A 22162-nucleotide genomic window follows, 5' to 3' on the forward strand; every position below is an offset into this window, starting at 1 on the left:
TATAAATGTCTTGAAAGGGAAATCTGCTCTTGTGCGTCTGAAACAGTCATGGCTGCACATGTGCGCAGCCTTGTCAGTGGCAGCAGTATACAGTGTGAATCATGTGACCCAGGCTGTGTGTGTTCCTGAGGTAAAGTGCGTCGTCAATGAAACCCCACCAAATGTTACAAAGTTTGTAACTGTAAGTTTGGAAAACTGAGTTCCATTTTTGTTTCATTCCTTGTTTTCAACCTATATACTTTCTTTGCCAGTCCACAGCAAGCTGATAATAGCAGGCTTTACATCAGCAATACTCTCTTGGTAGTCCAATAATGACCAGTAATATCAGAACATGAGGAGACTTTTACCATGTTGGACAGACCTAAAGAGGTGTGTTTCCAATTTCAAATTTCAGAGTTATATTTTATAATTTTATAATTCCCACATGCTACAGAGTGAGAGTGCCAGTATCGTTAGCCATCAACACAGAAGCAGGCAGCCTTCATAAGAATCCTATGAGGATTCTTTTATAAAAATCTTGAAAGCTAAGAGGGTTGTTTTTCTAAATTATGGTTTATGCCATATGTGAATTCACAGTGTTTCTATTTTAATAAATAGGGTTAGGCTCACATTTATATCTATAGGCCAAGGCTACAAATGTTACAAGTACACCATTTGAAACAAATGTACACAAATATATGGTCTAAGTGTGTGTGTTTCACACTCATTTTGTATTTATCTGTAGTGGATATGAAGTGTTGTCCAAAGGTAGGCAAATTCCCCTCTCCACAGCTTTCAGTGTATTAAAGTACATTCATTTTCAGAGTAGCTTTCAATACTTGAAATTCTCAAATTCATTCTATTCTCAAAAAGATTATGGAAGCCTAAACAGCAACATGCTGCTCTCAGCATTACTTAAAATCACAGCTGAAACTCCTCATTAAAAAAAATGCATAAAATGCATTCCTCCCTATTATTACAACCTCAAGTACAGCACTGTACTCAAAAGCACCATTAGAGACCTCTCATGCATTAAGAGCCAGAAAACCACTAATTCACAATCCACTAAATCGCCCCCATTAAAAGTATGACTCAAAGTCATGCATTACCCATGCACAGACCTGAGGATGAACAGTATCTGGAAGAAACCTCTCACTTTTGGTATGATCAAGGGCCCTGCTCATCACTCACACACTCAAGCCCCATAATGCTGTGTAGTGCTTGTTGTCAGACTGATTAAAGCTCTATAGTCTACACATACCCTTGTCTTTTTCTTTCTAAGGTGATCTAAAACAGCATGGTAAAGTCACAGCCTGGGCAAATGTAATGCTTTTAATGTACTTCCATGTCTTTGAAATCATGTAAGCAGTGAGCCTTCGTGAGACTCCAGATGGATGGATATGAGAAAACAGGAGCAGAGACGATGGTCAGGTCCTGCCAGTTCCTTGGCCTGCCTCACTCTGGTGAGTCCTGCTGCCTCTGCATCCGACACTCCGCTGCAGCCACCAGCACGCGGTGCCCCAGACTGACAGAATCTGAGCTGGGGGTGTAACCCTCCAAAGAAGGCAGACTACCTCCTTCACCCTCATCTTCCTCAGGACTCCTGTTCAGATACCTCCTGCGAGGAAATATGTGGTGTGTCTTTCATTTGCAGAAGCACACTAATATTCCAGCCCCTAAGGCCTGGATACCACACCACCATCTTTAGAATAATTACTGAGATAAGTGGAGTGAATACTGAGCAGAAAACAGTGGCAGATTTTGAGATATCAGAAAGACTTGGAAAACCCCATGGGGTAAACAGGAAACAGGACAGGGAAATGAGGCTTCATGAACTCTAAAATTTGGGGAGCTATCAAGCACTATCAATGACTCACTGATTTTAATTGTACCATTTTGCTTCCATATAAGTCAGTGATTGACAGCTCCATACATCATGGTACTGATGAAGCTTCATTTTCCTACCACTAGAGACATCATTCTGGCTGTCCTAAGATGAACTTGGCTCTGGCTGTTGAATGGGCGGTATACCTGCGTGCTTGCTGAAGGAGCTCCTCCTTCCTCTGTGTCAGCATCTTTGGCCTCTCATTAGCAGACTTAGAGAAGCGACTGCCTCGGACATCCAGCTGCTCCAACTCTCCAGGCATGGACTCTCTCCCTCCACTAGACCCTGCTGGCTCCTCCAGGGCAGGACTCGGGTGGAGAGGTGTGTGCTCGCTGGGCTGGGGGTGGGGGAGAGTGTTACAACCAAGGTTTCACTTCAGTAAATTCTATCTGCCCCGTAATATACTGGCGTCTCATCTCAGGAGTTACTGCAGCCCTTCAATATTCAGCTCCTTTTTGTCTTTCCTGTTGTTCCACGAACCTTTGAGAGAACAATGCCATGTAGGACTGAATCTTCTGTACAAGGACTGCGTGAGAGTTAGGTTGCTGGAAAAGGGGCTTCAGGAAGTGAACGTAGCTGGGAGGGAAAAGGCACCTGAATGTGCCCCTCCAGGATGTTGTCAGTGACGCTCTCCACAGAGCGTGTGAGCTGCAGATCCTGCAGCAGTAGGTGGTAAGGCACCTGAGGGAACATCTCCTGGACCTGGTGGGCCTATGGTGGGGGGTGGAGCATCACACAGCTGGTGGTGTTATTTGGTCCTGTTACAAAGCAATGTTCGAATTGAAAGCATTTTGGAAATGTTTTTGCAGACTTTATTGCTATATTAACATTATCCTTCGCCGAAAGGCTTAGTCAGCTGCCTAGCTAGTGTTCATGCACAGCAACAAATGGCTGAAATTATCCTGTGCCAAGAGCTGAAAATTACATGCAAAAGAGTACAATGAGCCAATGTGGAAAACGGCTGAATATTGATTATGTTTACATATGGTTAGATAGCACAGCAGTTAATGCTTGCAATAAATTAAACCTCACGGTCATTCTGGCTATCTCTATTGGAAAGAGCCTAACTCTTGTTGCTGTATGGGCAAAGACTATCCCCTGCCAACCAGTTATTTAGCAAATGGCATACCTGCCTTCCCAATTACCTGTACCACATTTGATTAGTCCTTTACCCTCACCATTGCATTCAGCTGGGAATTGCTGGCCTGTGCAATGCCTAGAATGTTGGTTGTGTGCATGACGTCAACTGAGAAACTCGGCAGCCAGCTGGCAATGCGGGAACCTGCAACAATAAGGAAACAATTAACAAAGCCTTCACTTGTCAATATGCAGATTTCTTTCACACTCTAAAGCAGGCCATGTAAACTCCAGTCCTGGATTGGCACAACCTACAGATCTATCCAGCTCTATTTAGACCTCTTAGACTGAAGAAATGGAGGCTAGCTCAGTCAGAACTAAGACAGTGTGGCTACCTCAATACCCAAAACACTGCATCCCTCCAGGGCCAAGGTTGAGAGGCCTTGCTATAAAGCTTCAAAACAAATACTGTCAACAGAACGTAAGACACACAGTAATGTCCCACCTATAAAGCAAATACAGTTTCTTTGCTTACTGTTGCAGTGAACATAGAAGCTGCTGATAAATGGTATAGCCTTACCATCAAAGTGGAAGAAGTGGTTGTGCTGGTTGAGGTGAGGTCAGGCTTCAGGACCAGGGCCAGGGCCTACAGTATTGTCAGGGGGATCTCCCTGCCTGTCCCCTTGTGCTTGGCTGCCCTCGCTGACGTTCAGAGACAAGCGGCACGTGGGACAGGAGCTGTCCTGCTCCAGGAGCGCAAGCATGAGCTACACACATACAGACACCCAGTTTCAGGATACATTTGATTTCAAAGCATTACTATCCTTCCCAGGTCCCCAAATATCACACAAGATTATTAATAAAGACTCACAAAAACTTTCATGGCTTTAAAGTTTGCTGCATATTTCTGGTTGCAAGATACCACATAATGGAGCTAAAACTATATAAAGATGAAGATGGTTTAGTCAGTTACTTGTGGAAGAGATGTCCACAGGGGAGTTTGCATGCTGCTTGCATAGAATCCCAACAGATAGCACAGTCATCATTGTTGGCTGTCAGCTCCTCAATGGTGGCCACAGAAAACCTTCAAATAACAATGACCACAGATCGGACTGCATACCAAAAAATCATACACGTTACTACAAATGACAGAATTCTGTCAACCACAAAATGATGAAACTCAAATGTTGCACAAAAAAACAAACATTTTAATGTGAAGGACTTTCTGCTCACCGGGCCTCCATACTGTCGATTACACAGAGGTAGTTCTTGTGGCATTGAATGCGCCGCTGTACCTCATGGAAGAGGTAGCAGAGCTGCATGAATATCACCAGGCTGGCCATCGAGAACCACATGTTACCAAAGACCTGAGGAGCAGGTGACAGGGAACAACAACATACCATAAGCACTGAGAATCGGTGTGGCGGAAAATAATTTAATCTCTCTCCCCCCCGCAATAAGTTATAGTGTGTAATTGTATATAGTGTGCACAGTGTGTGTTTCTTTTTATTTATAGTGTGTAATCTTCTATTTTTATATATATACAGGTGGTTCTTTTATTTCATATTTTGCTGCTATTTTTTGTTTAAATTGCATTTCTTTGTTGTTTTACAAAAAAGCTGACTCAGGGAGCCACGCACAAAAAATTCCAATGCACCTGTACTTTCCTGTACCTGTGCAAATGGCAATAAAAATCTCTTGAATCTTGAATTTGCAGTAATGACCTGCTGAACACATGGACCCTGCATATTGTTCTTACAGTTACCTTACATCTGTAATGTTCAAAATTATAGTTCATTATTGGAAATACAGGATAAGTGGTTTGATATTTATCATGACAAAAGAAGAACCTCAATAAGACCCAAGAGTGACATTGCTGCTGTGAGTGTGCACTCACCAGCATATGGATATGGTGCAGGAGGTCCAGGGACAGCAGTGCCAGCTTTATGATGAAGTCAGTGTAATACACGTAAGTGCCCTTGCTCTCCCAGGTGCCCTCACAGTTCAGGTCCCACAGGTGGATAGTGTAACTGCAGATAATCAGCACTGTCTTGACTACAAGCTACAGCATCCAGGGGTGTTTTCACTATGGAAGACCAGCAGCATAGCCAAATCATTTTCTGCTTATCTGGTTATGTTTTTGAATTTTAATGTGATTTATATTAATACAAATTATGAAAATACACTGTGCCACCTTACACAGTTCTCAAACCTTGTGCCAATAACAAGTCATGTTCACACTGTGTGTCCACACCAGAATGACATTGCTCAGGTGACATGGGGTGGGTCTGCAGGCTGGTATGTGAATGCTGAAGGAACATGTAACAAGCAAGGCTGAAACTGTCAAGCAATGAAATCACACTACGCTGGGCGATTGTGTAGAAGGAAACAAATGACTCAGATTCAGTGGAGCGAGGGGGAAGACAACGTTAAATTACATATTCACTTTAATGGACTGTGACTGTTTCAAACCAAGCCAAAATTGCCCCTTGGTGTAGAAGGCATGCTATGAAGTCTTTCAGTTTGTGTTGAAGGTAACTTAAGAAAAACAGCAGTATCCACCAGACTAGTCATTTTTGTTAAGCAGACAGCCCTATGGCATTCTGAATGACAAGCAGCATGCAGAACACTTACTGTATGATGACATGTCCAGTTCCTACAGTTACTAGCAGACACTGAGACACTTTCCCTCCCAGAACCCAGAATTTATGACACATTTATTATTTCCTGTATGGGAATTAATTGGCATGATTTAAATAATAGTAACAATGTCAGAATCGATAACAGTAGAAGTACCAACTATGTAGAGCTAACAATGTGTTTCAGCCAGAACTGCAGGTTATATCACCATGGATACTTCTCCCCTCTAGTACAATGGACTAGTATTAAGCTAAGGTATTAACATCCCTGTGACATGACCAGATCAGTCTTACTCAAATGAGTCAAGGCCATGCAAATACATCCCCACAGGCCAGTTCCTACCTCAGCAGCCATGAAAGCCACTGTGTGCATTCCATATGAGTATCCCACCAGCCCACAGACCACAGCCAGTCCACAACAGGACAGCAGCATAAACACCAGCAAGGTCAGCACACATACATGACCACTTATTGGAGCAGTGGGGGAGTAAGACAGCTGAAAGCACAGACAGACAGACACACACACACACACACACAGAGTCATTATAGGGTGTAACTTGTATAATTCAACACAGAACTACACACAATACAGATTACTGGCAGTGACAGCCCTTTACCATAGGTAATATTCAGTATGTAAGAATGCAGTACACCATGCTATTTTTGCTTTACTCCTTGAAAGAATAATGTGATTGCTGAATATGTAAACATTTTTATAGAATATTAGAATAATCACCTTTTTAAGAGGAAAATTACTTGAAATACACTTTAAACCATTTGCTTAATTGTCTCTGCAGACTGCAGAGCCACTTTACTGCCACTGTGATACAGATATCACAGAGGGAAATAAAACTGACAGGTATGAACACACTTCCCCAGAAACATACATATTCAAAGCGGTCCTTGCAGAGCTGCACCATGAGATGCAGGAAGACCAGAGCAGCAAACCAAAGGCACCACATGACCACCTCCTCCACTGTCTGCACATTCAACACCCCGAAAATGAAGATGAACTTGTAGAAGATGAAGTTCCAAAATCTGTCCTTGAGGTGCTGAGGAAACAGCGGACATATTAGACGGCAGTGAGAGCTGAACTGAAGTATAAAGTTAACCACCTAACTGTTCTTCCGTGTCATGTATTCCATCAAAAACTTTATCCCTCAAGTTTTTTAGTGTGTGTAACTTGCCCACATAGACAGTGATGAATGACAGGATTGAAATTATATTTTAACTGAACTTCTAGCAGCATTTCACAGCTAATGACTATCAACTATCAGCACAACTTCATCCTGAATATTGCAGTGAGAACAACGGATTTGTGTTCAAACGTGCAGATATCTGCAGCCCCTACCTGCTTTTCAATGACTCTAAGAGGCCCAAAAACTATACACTGGATCATCTTGGCAAGCAACATAAGGAAACAACATGCTGTGTTCACCAGCACCTATGTGAAACATACATATACATATTAGTTAGCTTCTGATCGATTTCCTTTCTTTTAAAACCCTTTGAGAAGTTTCTCACCCAAACATAGGTGTTTGACACTAGGTAGCATAGAACATCAGCAGTCACTCCGTCCAAAAAGTTATAAGGCAGGTGTTCGCCGTCCTCACCAAAACTGGGAGTGGAGTCAGCAGCTTCAGATAAGTGAAGTATTGGTTCAGTCACGGTGGTATAGGCGCTTAGAATACTCCCGGCCAGCAAAACCATACTCAGGGCCGTGTATGTCTCCAAACCGGGCCATGGCAACCTCTCGGAGAAGAGTACCGGCATTCTACTACTGTGTAAGAGTAAAGGAGTGTTGGACTGAAGTTACCCGATGAATAGCTGGATGGCTAGAAGCCAGGTGAAAATTGTCAGGTTAGCTGGAAAACTAGCTATTTGAGTACTGACGTCAGCTAGATAAATCAGCTGGCTATGTGTTTTGGCACAGAGACAGCTCGTCTAGCAAGCATTTCAGATGTAGTTAAGATAGGTAATGATAGCTACCACTTGCTGTCATAAAATCACCTGTTAAATTAGTTAAATTAGCAAGATGAAGGAAAGACTTCGTGGTTTCAGTGCCCGGTCTCTTATTTGTCTCAAGACAACTGGGAGATATTCAATGTTAGTTGACGTAATTTAGCTAGTTTGCTGGCTTGGGTGGTTTATTTTTAAGACAGTTTGCAGGAGTTGTAGACGGCCTCCCATCCAGTGAACACGAGATAATTGACATCAATTCTAGCTAGCCAAACTAGCTAACGTTGACTAGACAGTATTCATGTCCCACACAGACCGTGTTAGTTAGATGGATAAATAAATTAGACTAAGTCGTCTTTCCTGCATATGTATTTGCTAACTTTGCTACCTCGTCAGATTAGTGTCCCTAACGTTATCTAGATTAAAATTCAGGCCGGGCCATTACGTTAAGTTAGTGAATCTAAAACTTTACAAGTGCATATGGCTGGAGAAAATGTTGACATTATTAACCTTTTGTTGTGTATCGACTTTCCTAGGTCGCTAGCAAGGTTTTACGACTAGGAAACGTACTAAACCTGTTGGCTATGTACTAGTCCTTACTGCTATACGCCTGTATCATCCCCTTCCTTTCTTCTTCTGTGGATCTCGATACAAACCTACGCACACGGCACACTGTGTACTGTGCCAAGCAACTCCATTAGCTGACATGCCTGTGTCCTTAACAGAGGTAGCAACTGAGCCTAATTAGTTTGTGTATTAACAAGGGCTTTAAGGTTATCCATTCCATCATTCCGCAAAACATTTTCAGTAGTTTTCTCTGGTCATAATCTGTTTTTCCGTTTTCTAACACTGAGCTCAACGAACTGCCATGTCACATTATTCAATGACAGATTTTGTTTCCCTACGAGTATTTAAGGCAGCCTGCACTGGGTGCGTAGTTAGCCTTCTTCAGCGGTTGACTACCGAAGATTTTCCTGCAATTTAAAGTTGTAGTAAATTTTAATCTTGATTAAACTACCAAGCGTGCTATTATAAAACCTAGACTGAGGTTTATTGGTAGGCTATTTTTTTCACTGAAATCAGCTTCTTTGTAATGCCATCCGGGGTTTTCTGCTGAAAGTGTGGAAGGTCTCTTTAGTATACCACACGGAAAACTGAAAAAGTGTGTGAAGTGCTGACACTTCTTGGTGTCACACCAAGAAAGCAATGCTTTTGTCCAGTTCTGAAACAATTAATCAATATTCAATGTCCAATGTGAATTGTGAGATCTATTTTTGACCAGCAGCACTTAAAATTAAGTGCTGAACTGAACCTAGCAATTGGTCTACATACTTAAGCAACACTATGGAAGTCCACAATAGTGGAACAATTCTACTACTGGGGAACCTGTCTGCACCAGACCTCATTACGAATACAAGCAGAGGAAACAACACGTATGAATAAAGTTCTCAAACATGTGTTGCAATGAAAAGCATTTAAAGACTAAACCATGGTAAGCTTTTATTCCCAGAAGCCACTGTGACAATATGCATGTTGCACTGCTATGACTCACAACAGTATCAGTATCAATACTGTAAAAAATATTCTACAGTGTCAGCTGTTTCTTCTTGAGTTCTTGTTTGGTTTTCAACACTTCAGTTATGAGTTTCGTGACGTTTGATTGAAGAAGTACAAATACAAGACATGACAATAAGGAACAAAGCCACAGTCAGACGGAGTTTCCTTTCCCTCTCCTTTGCACAATAGTTGGATACAACTTGAAGATGTTCAACTTGAGCAACTCTGGTAATGATAGCACAGAATTAGATCAGTGGACTGCAATAGGGAGACCAGCTGCCTGTGTGATTCTAGGTCTATCCTTCCTGGTAGGAGCTCCAGGGAATCTGCTGGTGATCTGGACAATCCTGCAGCACGTCAAGCATCGCTCCCACACTGTGGTGCTCATCCTCCACCTTGCTGCTGCTGACCTGCTGGTCCTCATCACTCTGCCCCTATGGATCTACTCCTTCGCCTACTCCTGGGTCTTTGGTGAGGTTGCGTGCAAAGCCATGGTCTACATCATCAACTCCTGTATGTACAGTAGCGTGTTCCTCATCACCGTCATGAGCGTGGAGAGATTTGTGGCTGTCCGGTACCCCTTCTGTTTAATGAGCTGGAAGAAGAAAGATATTATGAACAAATCACTGCCTGTCATTTGGATTTTAGCATTCCTTTTCGGCATTCCAGCGATTCTAAGCCACTGTGTCGATGAAATGAGTGGAACACAGCAGTGTCTCTTCCGGGAGCACAGTTCAGTGGCCCAGGAGGTGATGTTCCTGTTCCTGGAAACCTTTGTGGGCTTTATCGTGCCTTTTCTCATTTTAATCATCTGTTACAGTTTATTGACCCAGGATTTGAAGCAAATGAAATTCAGGACCAAACCAAAGTCTACTGTTCTGATCAACAGTGTGGTCATTGCCTTTGCATTGTGCTGGCTCCCTCACCACATTCTCAGCCTTCTCAGTTTCTTTACCAGCCTAAAAGAGGTGTCAGACACAATGGCTAATTTTATCCAAAGCGCCACCTTTATCTCTGGGGCTCTTGTCTTCATCAGCAGCTCAGTCAACCCTGTGTTGTATGCCTTTGCTGCAAAGAGCTTCCAGGGCAGCCTGAAGGAGTCTGGACTGGTGAAACTGTTTGAAAATATTGCCACTCAAAGCACCAAAATAAAAACATTGACAAGTACATCCTCAGACAAGCCAAACTGTGTCAATCACATCGAAGAAATTGAGGTATAGACAATATAATTTTGGTTGTTATGCATGTGGATTTATCTTGGACTAAATCTAGAATCAGCTGTGTAACTTCACCGTGCATCTTAAAATGTAGTAAACTCATCAGGCGGTGAAACATAAGACATCAAAGGAAAGGATGAAAGGAGCCAGGGGCAGAATGTCACAAATTCAATTTTATTTTTTATTCACTTTGTAGAAGCTAAAAGTAAAATTTATTAAATCCCTACTTTAACACATTGTAACCGCTACAATTATAAGGTGATAATTACTGATAATTTCCAATGTTCTCCTGTAAATTCATAAGTACTTTCCAACTGTGTACATAAACATTATTTAGAATCAATTGTCTTAACTTCCATTAATGTGATATTGCTGAGCAATGCTAATTTCACATTAATGAGTGTGATTGGTTACATTCATATAGCTTAATATAGATAATATTCTATTTGAAGAAAACACATCAGTGTTGTTACATGTTAACCTTGATTTTTTGCACAGGGTGTGTCCTTACATTTGCTCGGACTTGTGATATTGAACGATATTGTTTTTAATGTGTGTGCCCCTAATATTAAAAAATTAAAAAATCTCATTAAAAATGTCTTTGTTTTGATGTCTCATTAAATGTTTGCAGCAAGATGAATAAATAACAAAAACTGCTCATAAAGGTTGTCCTATATATTTTTACAACTTTGCATGACAAGTCTCTGAAAACAATTATTTCCATTATTGTCATTTTATGATATTTTTTTAAAAGGTGATCATATGATCAGTTACAATATTGCCTTATTCTTCTGGCAAAGCTATGGAGTCAGTTGTGCATATTTAGGAACAAGCAATAGAATACTTTTATTTGTGTGTGTGTGTGTGTGTGTGTGTGTATGTGTGTGTGTATACATACAATGCCATATAGGTAATAGATGAGACCATTTCATACACAAGAAGCAGTACAAAAACAATTAGGGGAAAAATATTGAAAATAGTTTATATCCCCTGTAACAGTAGGTGCTGAGATATATTATCCTTGCTTCACATCAGATTAGTTTCTTTAAATGTTGACATTACAGCTGCAGTTTTATTAATTTATCAATATTATACACAACTGCTTCCAGTGAGTAAGAGTTTTATATTTCATATCTCTCCCCCTCCAGACAAGAGACACTTTTAATTATTAATTTATTAGCCTCTCATGAGACTGGCACCAGAAGGATAAATTGTTATTCTTTATCTCAAGATACTTCCCTGAAATGTCGTCTTGTTCTTCATGATGAAGTTATAAGGAAGTGGCTGCTGGCTTGTGCAGTAGTATTCTCTTTCAGTATTAGAAGACAACATGAATGCATCAAGCTCACTGCCAAATGAGGGAATGGAGCAAGAAGACTTTGCTGGAAGAACAGTGGTAGCCTGTGTGATTCTGGGTCTATCCTTCCTGGTAGGAGCTCCAGGGAACCTGCTGGTGATCTGGACAATCCTGCAGCACGTCAAGCATCGCTCACACACTGTGGTGCTCATCCTCCACCTTGCTGCTGCTGACCTGCTGGTCCTCATCACTCTGCCCCTATGGATCTACTCCTTCGCCTACTCCTGGGTCTTTGGTGAGGTTGCGTGCAAAGCCATGGTCTACATCATCAACTCCTGTATGTACAGTAGCGTGTTCCTCATCACCGTCATGAGCGTGGAGAGATTTGTGGCTGTCCGGTACCCCTTTGCATCCATCAGCTGGAAGAAGAGAAGGCTGATGAACAAGGTGCTGCTTGTCCTCTGGACTGTAGCTTTCCTCTTCAGTGTTCCTGTTATCCCTACACAGGTGTTAGACAAAGAGGATGGAAAAGAGCAGTGTCTAGTCAGAATGTATTCCTCAGTCAGTCAGGAGGTGGTCTGCCTGCTGCTTGAGATCCTGGTGGGCTTTGTTGTCCCTTTCTCCATCCTTATGGTGTGCTACTGCTGCCTGTGGAGACGCATTACGCAGATGACCTTCAAGTCCAAACAGAAATCATCAGTCTTAATTGCCAGCGTGGTCATTGCTTTTACAGTCTGCTGGGTCCCCCACCAGGTGGAAAATGTGCTGTCCCTGGTGACCATAAGCATGGAAGAATCTTATCCACAAATTGCCAAAGATTTGGATGCCATTAGAAACAACATGACCTTTATTGCGGGGGCCTTTGTCTTCATTGGCAGCACCATCAACCCCCTGCTTTATGCCTTCGCTGCTCGCAACTTCCAAAGCTCACTCCAGGATATTGGGATAAAGAAGCTCTTTCACCAAATCTCCAACTCAGGCACAGGTGATGGAACCAAAGAACTCTCTTTTGTATCAAGAAAACAAAGTTCTCAAAATAAGTCTCTCAAGTGTAGCACAGAATCCAATGTTCCTATTGTTGTTCTCAACATCAGTGAAAATGTTTCTTCCTAATCAGCTTTAATAAAATATTTTTCTTAATGTGTTAAATTTCAGAACTCAGATGTTGTTGTTTTTAGATTCACATATACCAAATGAAGAAAATTCATTTCTCAAAATAAGCTTACATGACTGTTTGTTACTTAGAAGAACATTGCATAGCGCATGGATAGCGCATCTATATGAAGGGTTTAGTTATATTTTTTAACATTTAATTCAACTGAGAGAGGATTGTGAGAGTGCACAAGTGTATCAAGTTGCTTTTCAAAGCATGTTGCTGATTAACTGGGTTTAGCTAGTTTAGAACCTTCTGATCTGATATAAACAAGTATTATACTTGTTTTGAGCTGTAGTTCTTGTCACAAGGAATGTAATGCTTAACATTTTTGCACGCTGCTGTCTGGCGACTGTTACAACAGTTCAAATTACCCATTTATATGTACCCCAAAGTATGGGGCCATTCATTTGTATTGCCTTTTTTTGTAAGTCTTCTGTTACTTCAGTGTCAGTTGTGACATTATTTTTGGAATCAACGTGTTAAATAACATTTGCTAGTTACACATCTTCTAAAATGTTCTTTAGAATTAGCGTAGCATGCCACATTTCTGTGTGTCATGCATTTTTACTTCCCTTTTTGTGGATTGCAACATGAGGATGTTTCAAAATGTGTTTATAGTCTGTGAGCAAAGTGGCTGTCTACTCTACTTAACCACATTCCTGCCGTGGGAGAAACTTGCATGAAAGGTTTCTTCACGAGTCGAATTCAGCTGAGTTCTTTCTGTTGTTTTCTCTTTTACAGCATTCATTCTGATGAGTGATTGTGAGATTCTGGATCTGTGTCATACAAATAAACACAGCAAATGTATTGTCAACAGAGACATTAGTAAGTGATAGTGTACATATAAAATCAATCAATTTAATCATCTTTGATTAAATTCACAAATATTAAATCAATATTATTTCCATTAAATTTAATGTTATGGTCCAAAAAGTGGCATACAGTATGGTGTGTTTCTTTTCTACTTCCATTCTAAGTTGAATGATTCAAAGCATTTAATTTGGTAAGTGAAAATCTACTCAATCTGTAGTGCTGACCATACCAACGGCACACACACACACACACACACATTGTGGACATTAAGCTTTATTTAACCATAGACTAATACTATGAGGAGAGTGCATCTACAGGTCCCTTATTGATGTGGATGAAATATGAATAAAATTAAAAGTGGATTTGGCATCTGGTTTCCATAATGCCATAGAAACAACAGACATAAGCTGCTGCTTGCATTTGCTGTTCCTGACTGAAATGCCTCAAACCACAAAAATTAAGTCAGCTGGTTGAACATGATCTTATGACTGTTTAACAACTACTTGGAAGGGTGAAGAAATAGTGGTCAGAAATTGTCCAACAAATTAGTCAGCGATTTGTTTCCACCTTTCCATGTGTTTTTTCATATAATGAACATAGAAGAAAGCTGCTTCTGCTGTTAAGCAATTATAAATCAGTATTCATCATCTTTCTCAATAATACAGCAAGACTATGAACAGTGTGGAGGCTTGTTCATGGTAATATGGCTCTGGAACTGCTTGTCTCATCTTTCCACTATTACTACAATTCTGTTCCATGGTACCTGGTACACTGTCACTCACCACAGACTGATTTGTTCGGACTGAAATGGGGACCTGAATGAATGAGAGATAGGTAGTGTTGGTCAGCGCAATCAATGTCAAGAGAGAGACAACAGCATCATACTGCACTGAGAGACAACATGGAGTTGGGTGTTCATCAACACCAAGCAAACTGTGTGTGTGTGTGTGTGTGTGTCTGTGTGTGTCTGTCTGTCTGTCTGTATGTGCATTTTCTTGACTTTGTAGCTCCCGACTGAACTTGAGAAGCAGCTTTTGTTTCTCTCCTGGTTGTGTAGCTTGTGGTCTAGAGACACGGTCTACAGTAAAGTCGGGTATCACTTCTGCTCAGATGTGTTATAAACCTTCTGTACTGTGGCTCAAATTAGCTAGCTATTGCTGCTGAGTTTTGGCATCCACTTAAATTGGTTTTATTTGTTTCCACTCATTGAATTAACTGACCATTATAAATGCCGTGCATCATTTCAGAGTACAAATCATCTAGAAGTTCTTCCTAATTTTTTAGATGTACTTTAGGATTGTAAATCTGTCACCATTTACAGGTCTCTCCAGACAGCAGCACAGAACACAAGATCTGACTCAATATAGTGCAAAATGGAGATGATTACACTTTCCCTGTTTGTGTATACCCCTCTTAGTAACCCACACTCTACCTTAAACACCAGAATAAAAAGAGGAAGTCAGCAGAATCTGGAATGGTTGGTGATCGCTGGGCGAAAATGAAATTGGTGGTTTGCTCTATGTTTTGGTCAGGCTGTAGCTCATATTTAACAGATGTATGTGCCCTTTTATGTGGATTTAAAGCACACAGTGGGATGGGCTTTTATTTTCTGAAGCATTTAAATTTCAAGAGATTTCCTCCCAAGCCAAACGTAGACAAAGGGGACAAGCAATACACAGACAAAAGTATTTTTTCTTGGCATTGTCCTTGGCCCACCAGTTCAGTGGTAAGATTCTTTGCTGATCTGTCAGCCTGCTCCAGCAAAAAATAAGACAGGAAACATGTTCACTGCTTAATAAAAACATAGAACATCAGCTACAAAGTGAAAGTATGTTTTTGCTGAGTCCCACTTAAAGAATGAATTAAACAAATCTAGTTTCTAAATGAGTGGCTACCTGGCTTTTTTTAGTGTCTCCTGCCTTTCTTAATTAAGTGTGGTAATATATCATTGCACCCCATCTCTTAAAGCTTATAATTAATGCAGAAGCTGCTAGATTGCAGCACCATCGGCTTCTTTGTAGTCCCTAGACTGCTAAATAAGACCATTCATAAATGCCGTGAATGGATGTCTCTTCGCCATGTCATAAATTATTGATAGAAAACAAGGTGCGCTCACCTGTTCACTGAGCATCATTTCAAACAGCTGTCATGCTTGAGGTATTTCACAGATCGATATTTTCATTCCTTTGTCAGGTATAATTAGAAACTTCCTGGTGGGGAAACCTCAGCTGAAGTATATTTTGCTTCACTGGGAAAAAAAAAACAACAACATGGAATTGATAAAATGACTTGGAGCTGTTAATTGTATCTGATTTTTCAAATAAAAATAAGTGGATCATGGGAAATTTACTTCTGCTCGCAGAACATTTTGAAGTATGTAGAGTAGCTGCAGTAAATGGTTCATTGTGAATAACCTGGTAACGAGCAGTGCAGAAAAACAAAACAGCGCAGTGGGAAAGGGGAAGGAGGTCTCTGGGATGGTTTATGTCCATACCCAATAGCTGCTATCAGAGACAAAGTTGCTAATGAAAATTAGCTTTTTGACAGTAGCCATATAACCGTGAAGGATCACATCAAAATCATGACAGAATGCAATTTGATTTTAAACAGAAAATACAAATATATTTGGTAATAATTTCCTCAGAGGAGCCTGGTATGCTGGCTGATGCCTTCATGTTCTTCACTTTTTTTTCTGCTGTCTTGCTCTTTACCTTGTGGAAAAATTAAATTTGCATTCACCTGAATATATCCAAGAAGTTTCTCTTAAAGTGTCCTTCACAAGATGGCAATTTCTATCTGTACTATTTGGAATAAAAAACCTTTCCCAATTCAGAAATCCAGACCCCAAGCCTCTATTTTCAGTGTGTTAAGTGTTAAATGTTCTTTTATGATAAAAGATCTGCATGATGTTTTTTTTGCCTTCATTTCTGACTGTACTGAATCTAGGTTTGCATGAAGAAACGGCACAGGTAGATGGTATGGTCCATGGCAGTGTGAAGTCACTCATTTACCCATTTTCACTCTTACTATTTCACTTTCTGTCAGTTCATATTTATAATAAGTCATGAGAAAATATGCATTGCTATTGTCCATGAGTAGTAACATGGACATGAAAAGACCAATCAGATTGAGTTACACAGTTGTTGGTGCCCCCACACCCCTCACCACCTTTTTGGAAGCAGCCAATGGACATACTCCCTTGGGAGACTGAATTCCACCTGTGAGGCAGAACCCAGTGCAGGTAGTTTAGGGAAAAAAAAAATAATAATAGAGAAAACTTTGGGGCTCCCTATGGTGCTGTCTTGGAAGAAACCTGGATTTTTCATACCTTTCTATGTCAGTTTAACCAGTACCTCTGAAAAAAGCAGACATGAGTTCTAGATCAGGTAGTGTCTCCGAGCACAAGTTCTTTCATGTCTTCTCTGAAAATTAGCTTGTTTTATTCTTGTTTCCTTGATGAAATTAAACGTGCCAGCTCTTTTCTTTGTGAAGGTGAACCGTCCTATTAGTTGTGTTCTCTGCTTTCTTAGTATTTTCCCGTGTGGTCACTGATGGTGGTTGTCTGTGGGGCAACAGCTGGTACAAATGAGGATAAATTTTAGATTTATGAGAGGAAAATAATTGTCTTTGTGGTAAATTGTGGATCTACGTAACAAAAAGGTACGGAGCTTCTGACCCAATTAAAGTTGCTATAGAACTTGTCTCTGTAGGCCTATGTCATAAGCTAAGTAAAGGACAATTAAAGTTTATTTACTTTAATTCTCAAACTTTATCTTGACAACAATAGTTGGTTTATATTGTGCCAGAACGGTTACTACTTTGGAATGGAATGCAATGCTTATCATATATTATCAAAGCCCTTGAAGTTAATTGTAGACTAGTTTGTAAGAAACTGAGCGAAAGCGTACCTTTTGACCGTATGAGTAGCTTGACAGAGGCTTGCCGTGAGGTTTGTAACCTCACGTTGGCATTTAAATGCTTTGCTAGCAACTGCTGAGTTTATCGTGTAGTAATCTGAACCAAATTTTAAAGAAAAACTGTGTGCTGAAAGGATATGTACAACCTAACCGCTAAACAGTGACACGTTACATAGTGTTACAACACCATGGCGATAACAAGATGCTGAATGATAGCAATTTTAACAGGTGGGGAAATTTATAGGCGTCTTGTTAAGCCAGGCATTTTGGAATGACAGACAAAGGTCAAGAGGACACCAGGTTGACTTGCGATGCTGAACGTCTGGGCATAGTTCTGCAACAGGTGAGTCACGAGTAGAAACTACTTTGATTTAAGGCAAAGACGATTAGATATTAGGCCTTAAATTTATTGGCATTTTTAGCAGATGTTCGCACCTCATTGTTGATACCTGTGTTTTCGATGTGAAAATACCAAGAGGACTCTCCTTAATTAGTGTATAACAAAAAAAGAGGAGAACAACGAACCAACCCCCCAACCTCAAAATAGGTGTTGACCTCTCATCTCTAAGTTTAGCTGGGTATATAGCTGTCCATTAATTTTTTTTCAAATATAGGCCTCATTTTGAGGCTGAAATTATTTATTTTTCATTTATTTAATTATTTATTTCAAACACAAATGTGTTCAGTGGCAGAGTAAAACCACTACAGTTTCACCATACTGTCACATGTAAGATATATCTTTAAGACGGTTGGTAAGAGGAAGTAAGGGGTGTGTCGGTTTTTTTTTTTTTTCAGAAAAATTGTGGTTTTTCTAAGTGATTGCGCTAGATGGGGCTCCAGAGTTGTTGATGTAAAACAAATTGTGAGAAAATAGTAGCAGTGTGTTTTGCAGCACTACACAAATTTAACTATACACCAGATTCAAAGGAATCTATGTTCATGGTGGACTGGCATTTTATTAAACATATGTGTTTAACTGAATCCATAACCCAGAGCCAGAGGTGTCCAAAACATAAAAAGGATATTGCTCTACAAGGTACACAGAACCAGAAGGGTTCTGCAATTAAGATTTGGTTACTGTTGGAATCCAATTCCAGGTTAATTGGGTCAGTAATAAATGTGGGACTGAAACCAAAATAGGTATTGTTTGAAAGGCTGATCTCTGGAAGATTCAACTTACATTCCGAGGGTGTGCACCTGCAGAGGGTAAAGGACTTGAGAATATATGGGGGTGAAAAAAAATGTGACCTCTTTAATGTGAGTTAAAGACTCCTGGTATTTTTTTTTCTGGAACGATAAGTTCATTTATAAAAAATGCAATGCTATACATATTGCTCTAAATGAGGAGTCTTGGGTACTTTTCCTTTTCAAGAACAATATTTCATACTTTGTTGATTTCGTGAAAAGACATAACTCAGAATTTATCAAAAAATTACTTTCCCAAAGAAATTTGAAGCAAAGTCTAACATGGATGCACTTTAACCAAATACACTTGGACTACCTCTTTGCTAAATGGATGTAACAGGGGGTTGGTACCTTGAAAACGTTCAAATACTATAATGAAGGTGTGGAGTACAGTGCCTTCAAGGACTACATTGGACATGGCCTACACTTGAAAGGGAAACGTTATAGCTTCATTTGGCATTCTTTGTCAAAATTAGTATACTTTTGTTGGTGGCTCCCTGACATGCTTGCCAAAAGGAGCTACCCAGGGCTGCTAGGGAGGTCCATGTCAAGCATATGACATAACCTGTGTGAGCCCGCTTGTTGTGCTGTGTTAAATTTTCTGACTGAATTGAGTTCAGTGTGACTAGATAACTGGTCAATAAGTAACCAAGTTGCCAGTCTTTGGGCATCCCATTCTACTGATACCAGTCTTTTAAAATTCAGAAAGCCGGGGTTTCATTCAAGAAATAAAGAAGAGTGGTGCACAAAAACTTTAAATTTGTCTACCTAACATGTTGGAATATAAGATGTTACCTTGTTCTGTAACCTTAAAATATAAAAATATGTAAAATATGTTACGATGAGAAAACCTTACTTTAAGAAAACTGTCGAGTTCATGTTTGTGATGCCTACATTTAAAAAGATCCTAAATCATGCTAGCTAAGTATAGCCTCCTGTACTGTAATTTTCTAATTTTACTGTGTTGTTAAAGGTAGGTTTTTGTTTCTTTCTGATGTTATAGCTGTAGCTGTTATATAACAACTGTTTCTATGGGGATGCCATTATATTTTCATAGTAATAACATATGTCAGTGGTGCCACCACATATCTTCTTATATCACATATTGTCTTTTTAGAGCATGCTGTAACTCCAGTGGCTATATGAAATGCTTATTCATAATCAGCTATATCATTGGAATTAGATGGACATTATTAATTACATGCATGTTTTGAGACTAATCTAAGTTGGATTGGAAGCAAAGTTGGCATAAAGCATTAAATAGTACCAATTTAAATGTAGGTCATTGTGTTGGAAGTACTGCACAGAAGTTTGACAATCATACAGATCCTTGGGTGGAAAATGCCTTTTAAGTATTAATCCTACTTGAAGGGTTACTCTGAAGGATCTCACATTTACAGACTGAGCCGAAGTGACAAACAGGGCACTATTTAAATGAGAAGGCTTATAATAACATATGCAAAACAGCACCTGGAACAGACTTAGTTAATGGATTACTCAGTAAATGATTACCAGTAAACGGATACACATGAGGTCCGTGGTCTCATGGTAGACCAATGGGAAGTGAAGAATGTACTGCTGACTGTCTTCTATGGCTTATTTACAGGAAACTGGGCCTTCTCTTGTTTTTTAAGGCATTGCTTTTGTAGATGCTTTGCTTTTTTGCATGTGGCTGTTGCCAAGAGCAGTCCTTGGTCTGGATGATTACTACTGCAACCCATCTCTCTGTCTCTATTTTTCACAAACAGAAAACCTGTCAGACCAAATCTCCCTTCCAGCACCACACACACGTACATACATGCTGCATGTGTCAGCATTCTGTAGCCAGCTTTGGATTGTTGCTTTTTTCTTCCCCACAGTTCCCTTGTAATAGCTTTAGAAATGAGAAATCTGTCAAATCCTATAATCATTACTGTACTGGAGACATCAGTTTGAATCAATTCAATGTCCTTATGATATTCATGATGTTTCAGTCAGCAAAGGGCAGTTTCATTACATTACATTATTGTTATTTAGCAGACACTCTCATCCTGCATGACTTACATAGGTTATAATTTTAACCATTCATACAGCTGGATATTTACTGAAGCAGTTTGGGGTTAAGTACCTTGTCCAAGGGTAAAACAGCAATGCCCCAGCTGGGAATTGAACTATTGAATAATTGTGTACACAGGGACATAATTAGGGATTCTGTATCAGATCTTAGCTGCTATGCCTTATCTCATGGGGGTGAATGGTGATTTATGAGAGAGATCCCAGCGCTGACCTAAGGCAGGTAGTTGAAGAAACTTTATGCCAGTGAACAGCACCATGTTCTGTTCACAGTATCCCCCTTGTGGCCAATGAAGAGAGCTGGTGCATACAGTTCTGAAAGGGAAGGGACCAGTGAAAGTTGCAGGTTTGATGGCAGACAAAGAGGCCATAAAGAGACGAAGGCAGGTTGGATGTTTTGTTCACCATAGGGTTTATTCAGAATGGTTGAGGTCTAGAGTAAAAGAAGCTTTAAAATAGAATGGTTGACTCTGAAGACATTATCCAGGCTGATTAAGATCTATACATATGGTTGAAAGTTCAGACAGCTATACAAACAGAATTTCAATAGGCCCTGAATGGCTTTTGTCCTCCTTATTGTAATGTATTCATGTGGGATGAGAACTCTACTCTTTTGTCATTACAAACCAAAAATATACACTAAGATTTATGTGTGTACAGCAGTTTTTGAATTGAGAATGGTGCATCTTTATTAGTGCTGAATGTAAAAGAAGAACTGAGGTTAAATTCTGTGTTAGTTGATATTTTAATATCACCCATTATGGGCACCCATCCCTGCAATATGCCATGTGGTAATAGATAGCCTATCATGAAGTATGCTCAAAGATTATTCACTTTGTGTCTCTTCTACTTTTTAACTTCTAATGGGCACTTCTAATTGGGTGGCCCAGTTCCTGTTGAAAGTGAACCTGGTTGTCATCTGAATGTGTGGACTGCCCATCACTGCCATGCCTGAGCATGTACTTGGCTTCTTCAGACCGGAGTGTCCTGTGATGGCCGGCAGTGAGGGACTGCTGTTTGTGAAGTACCCTGATGGCCGTCCCACTGGAGATGCCTGTGTGGTCTTAGCCTGCAAGGGGTGTGACCAGAACGTCCAGAGAAATCACAAGCAGATCCTGGGCGAGAGATCGGTTGAGATGTACCACAGTACAACTGCTGAAGCCCAACAGGTGCACTCACTGTCACTGTCAACAATGCTTATTCACTTCCTGCAAAATCGACTCTGTGCTGTTTGAAATCATACTGACATTTGACTAATGTTTTTTTATTGTAATTTACTCTATGGCGCATATTTACTATATTAACTAATGTTACTCAAACTATTTTAAAGATCTAATCCTATTCTTCACTTTCACTAAACACATTCCTACACAGTCCTCTAAGACATCCAAACCCCATTAGTCACCCTTGCAAATATCTGTGATGCATC

At 40.2% G+C, this 22162-nt stretch overlaps 2 protein-coding genes and 1 pseudogene across 2 annotated transcripts; 2 read left to right on the forward strand and 1 right to left on the reverse strand.

The window, feature by feature from the left end:
* Window positions 1-1434: 1434 nt before the first annotated feature.
* On the reverse strand, window positions 1435-7353 carry LOC118782288 (annotated as a pseudogene).
* Window positions 7354-9288: 1935 nt separating this feature from the next.
* LOC118782410 (leukotriene B4 receptor 1-like) lies at window positions 9289-10553 on the forward strand. Its single transcript, XM_036535756.1, has one exon. It carries the CDS (start codon window positions 9303-9305, stop codon window positions 10314-10316), a length of 1014 nt encoding a protein of 337 aa, XP_036391649.1. The 5' UTR covers window positions 9289-9302; the 3' UTR covers window positions 10317-10553.
* A 1090-nt stretch (window positions 10554-11643) lies between these two features.
* LOC118782499 (leukotriene B4 receptor 1-like) lies at window positions 11644-12723 on the forward strand. The gene has a single exon (XM_036535890.1). It carries the CDS (start codon window positions 11644-11646, stop codon window positions 12721-12723), a length of 1080 nt encoding a protein of 359 aa, XP_036391783.1.
* The last annotated feature ends 9439 nt before the right edge of the window (window positions 12724-22162 follow it).

Source organism: Megalops cyprinoides, chromosome 8 (genome assembly GCF_013368585.1).
Source record: "Megalops cyprinoides isolate fMegCyp1 chromosome 8, fMegCyp1.pri, whole genome shotgun sequence".
NCBI lineage: Eukaryota > Metazoa > Chordata > Actinopteri > Elopiformes > Megalopidae > Megalops > Megalops cyprinoides.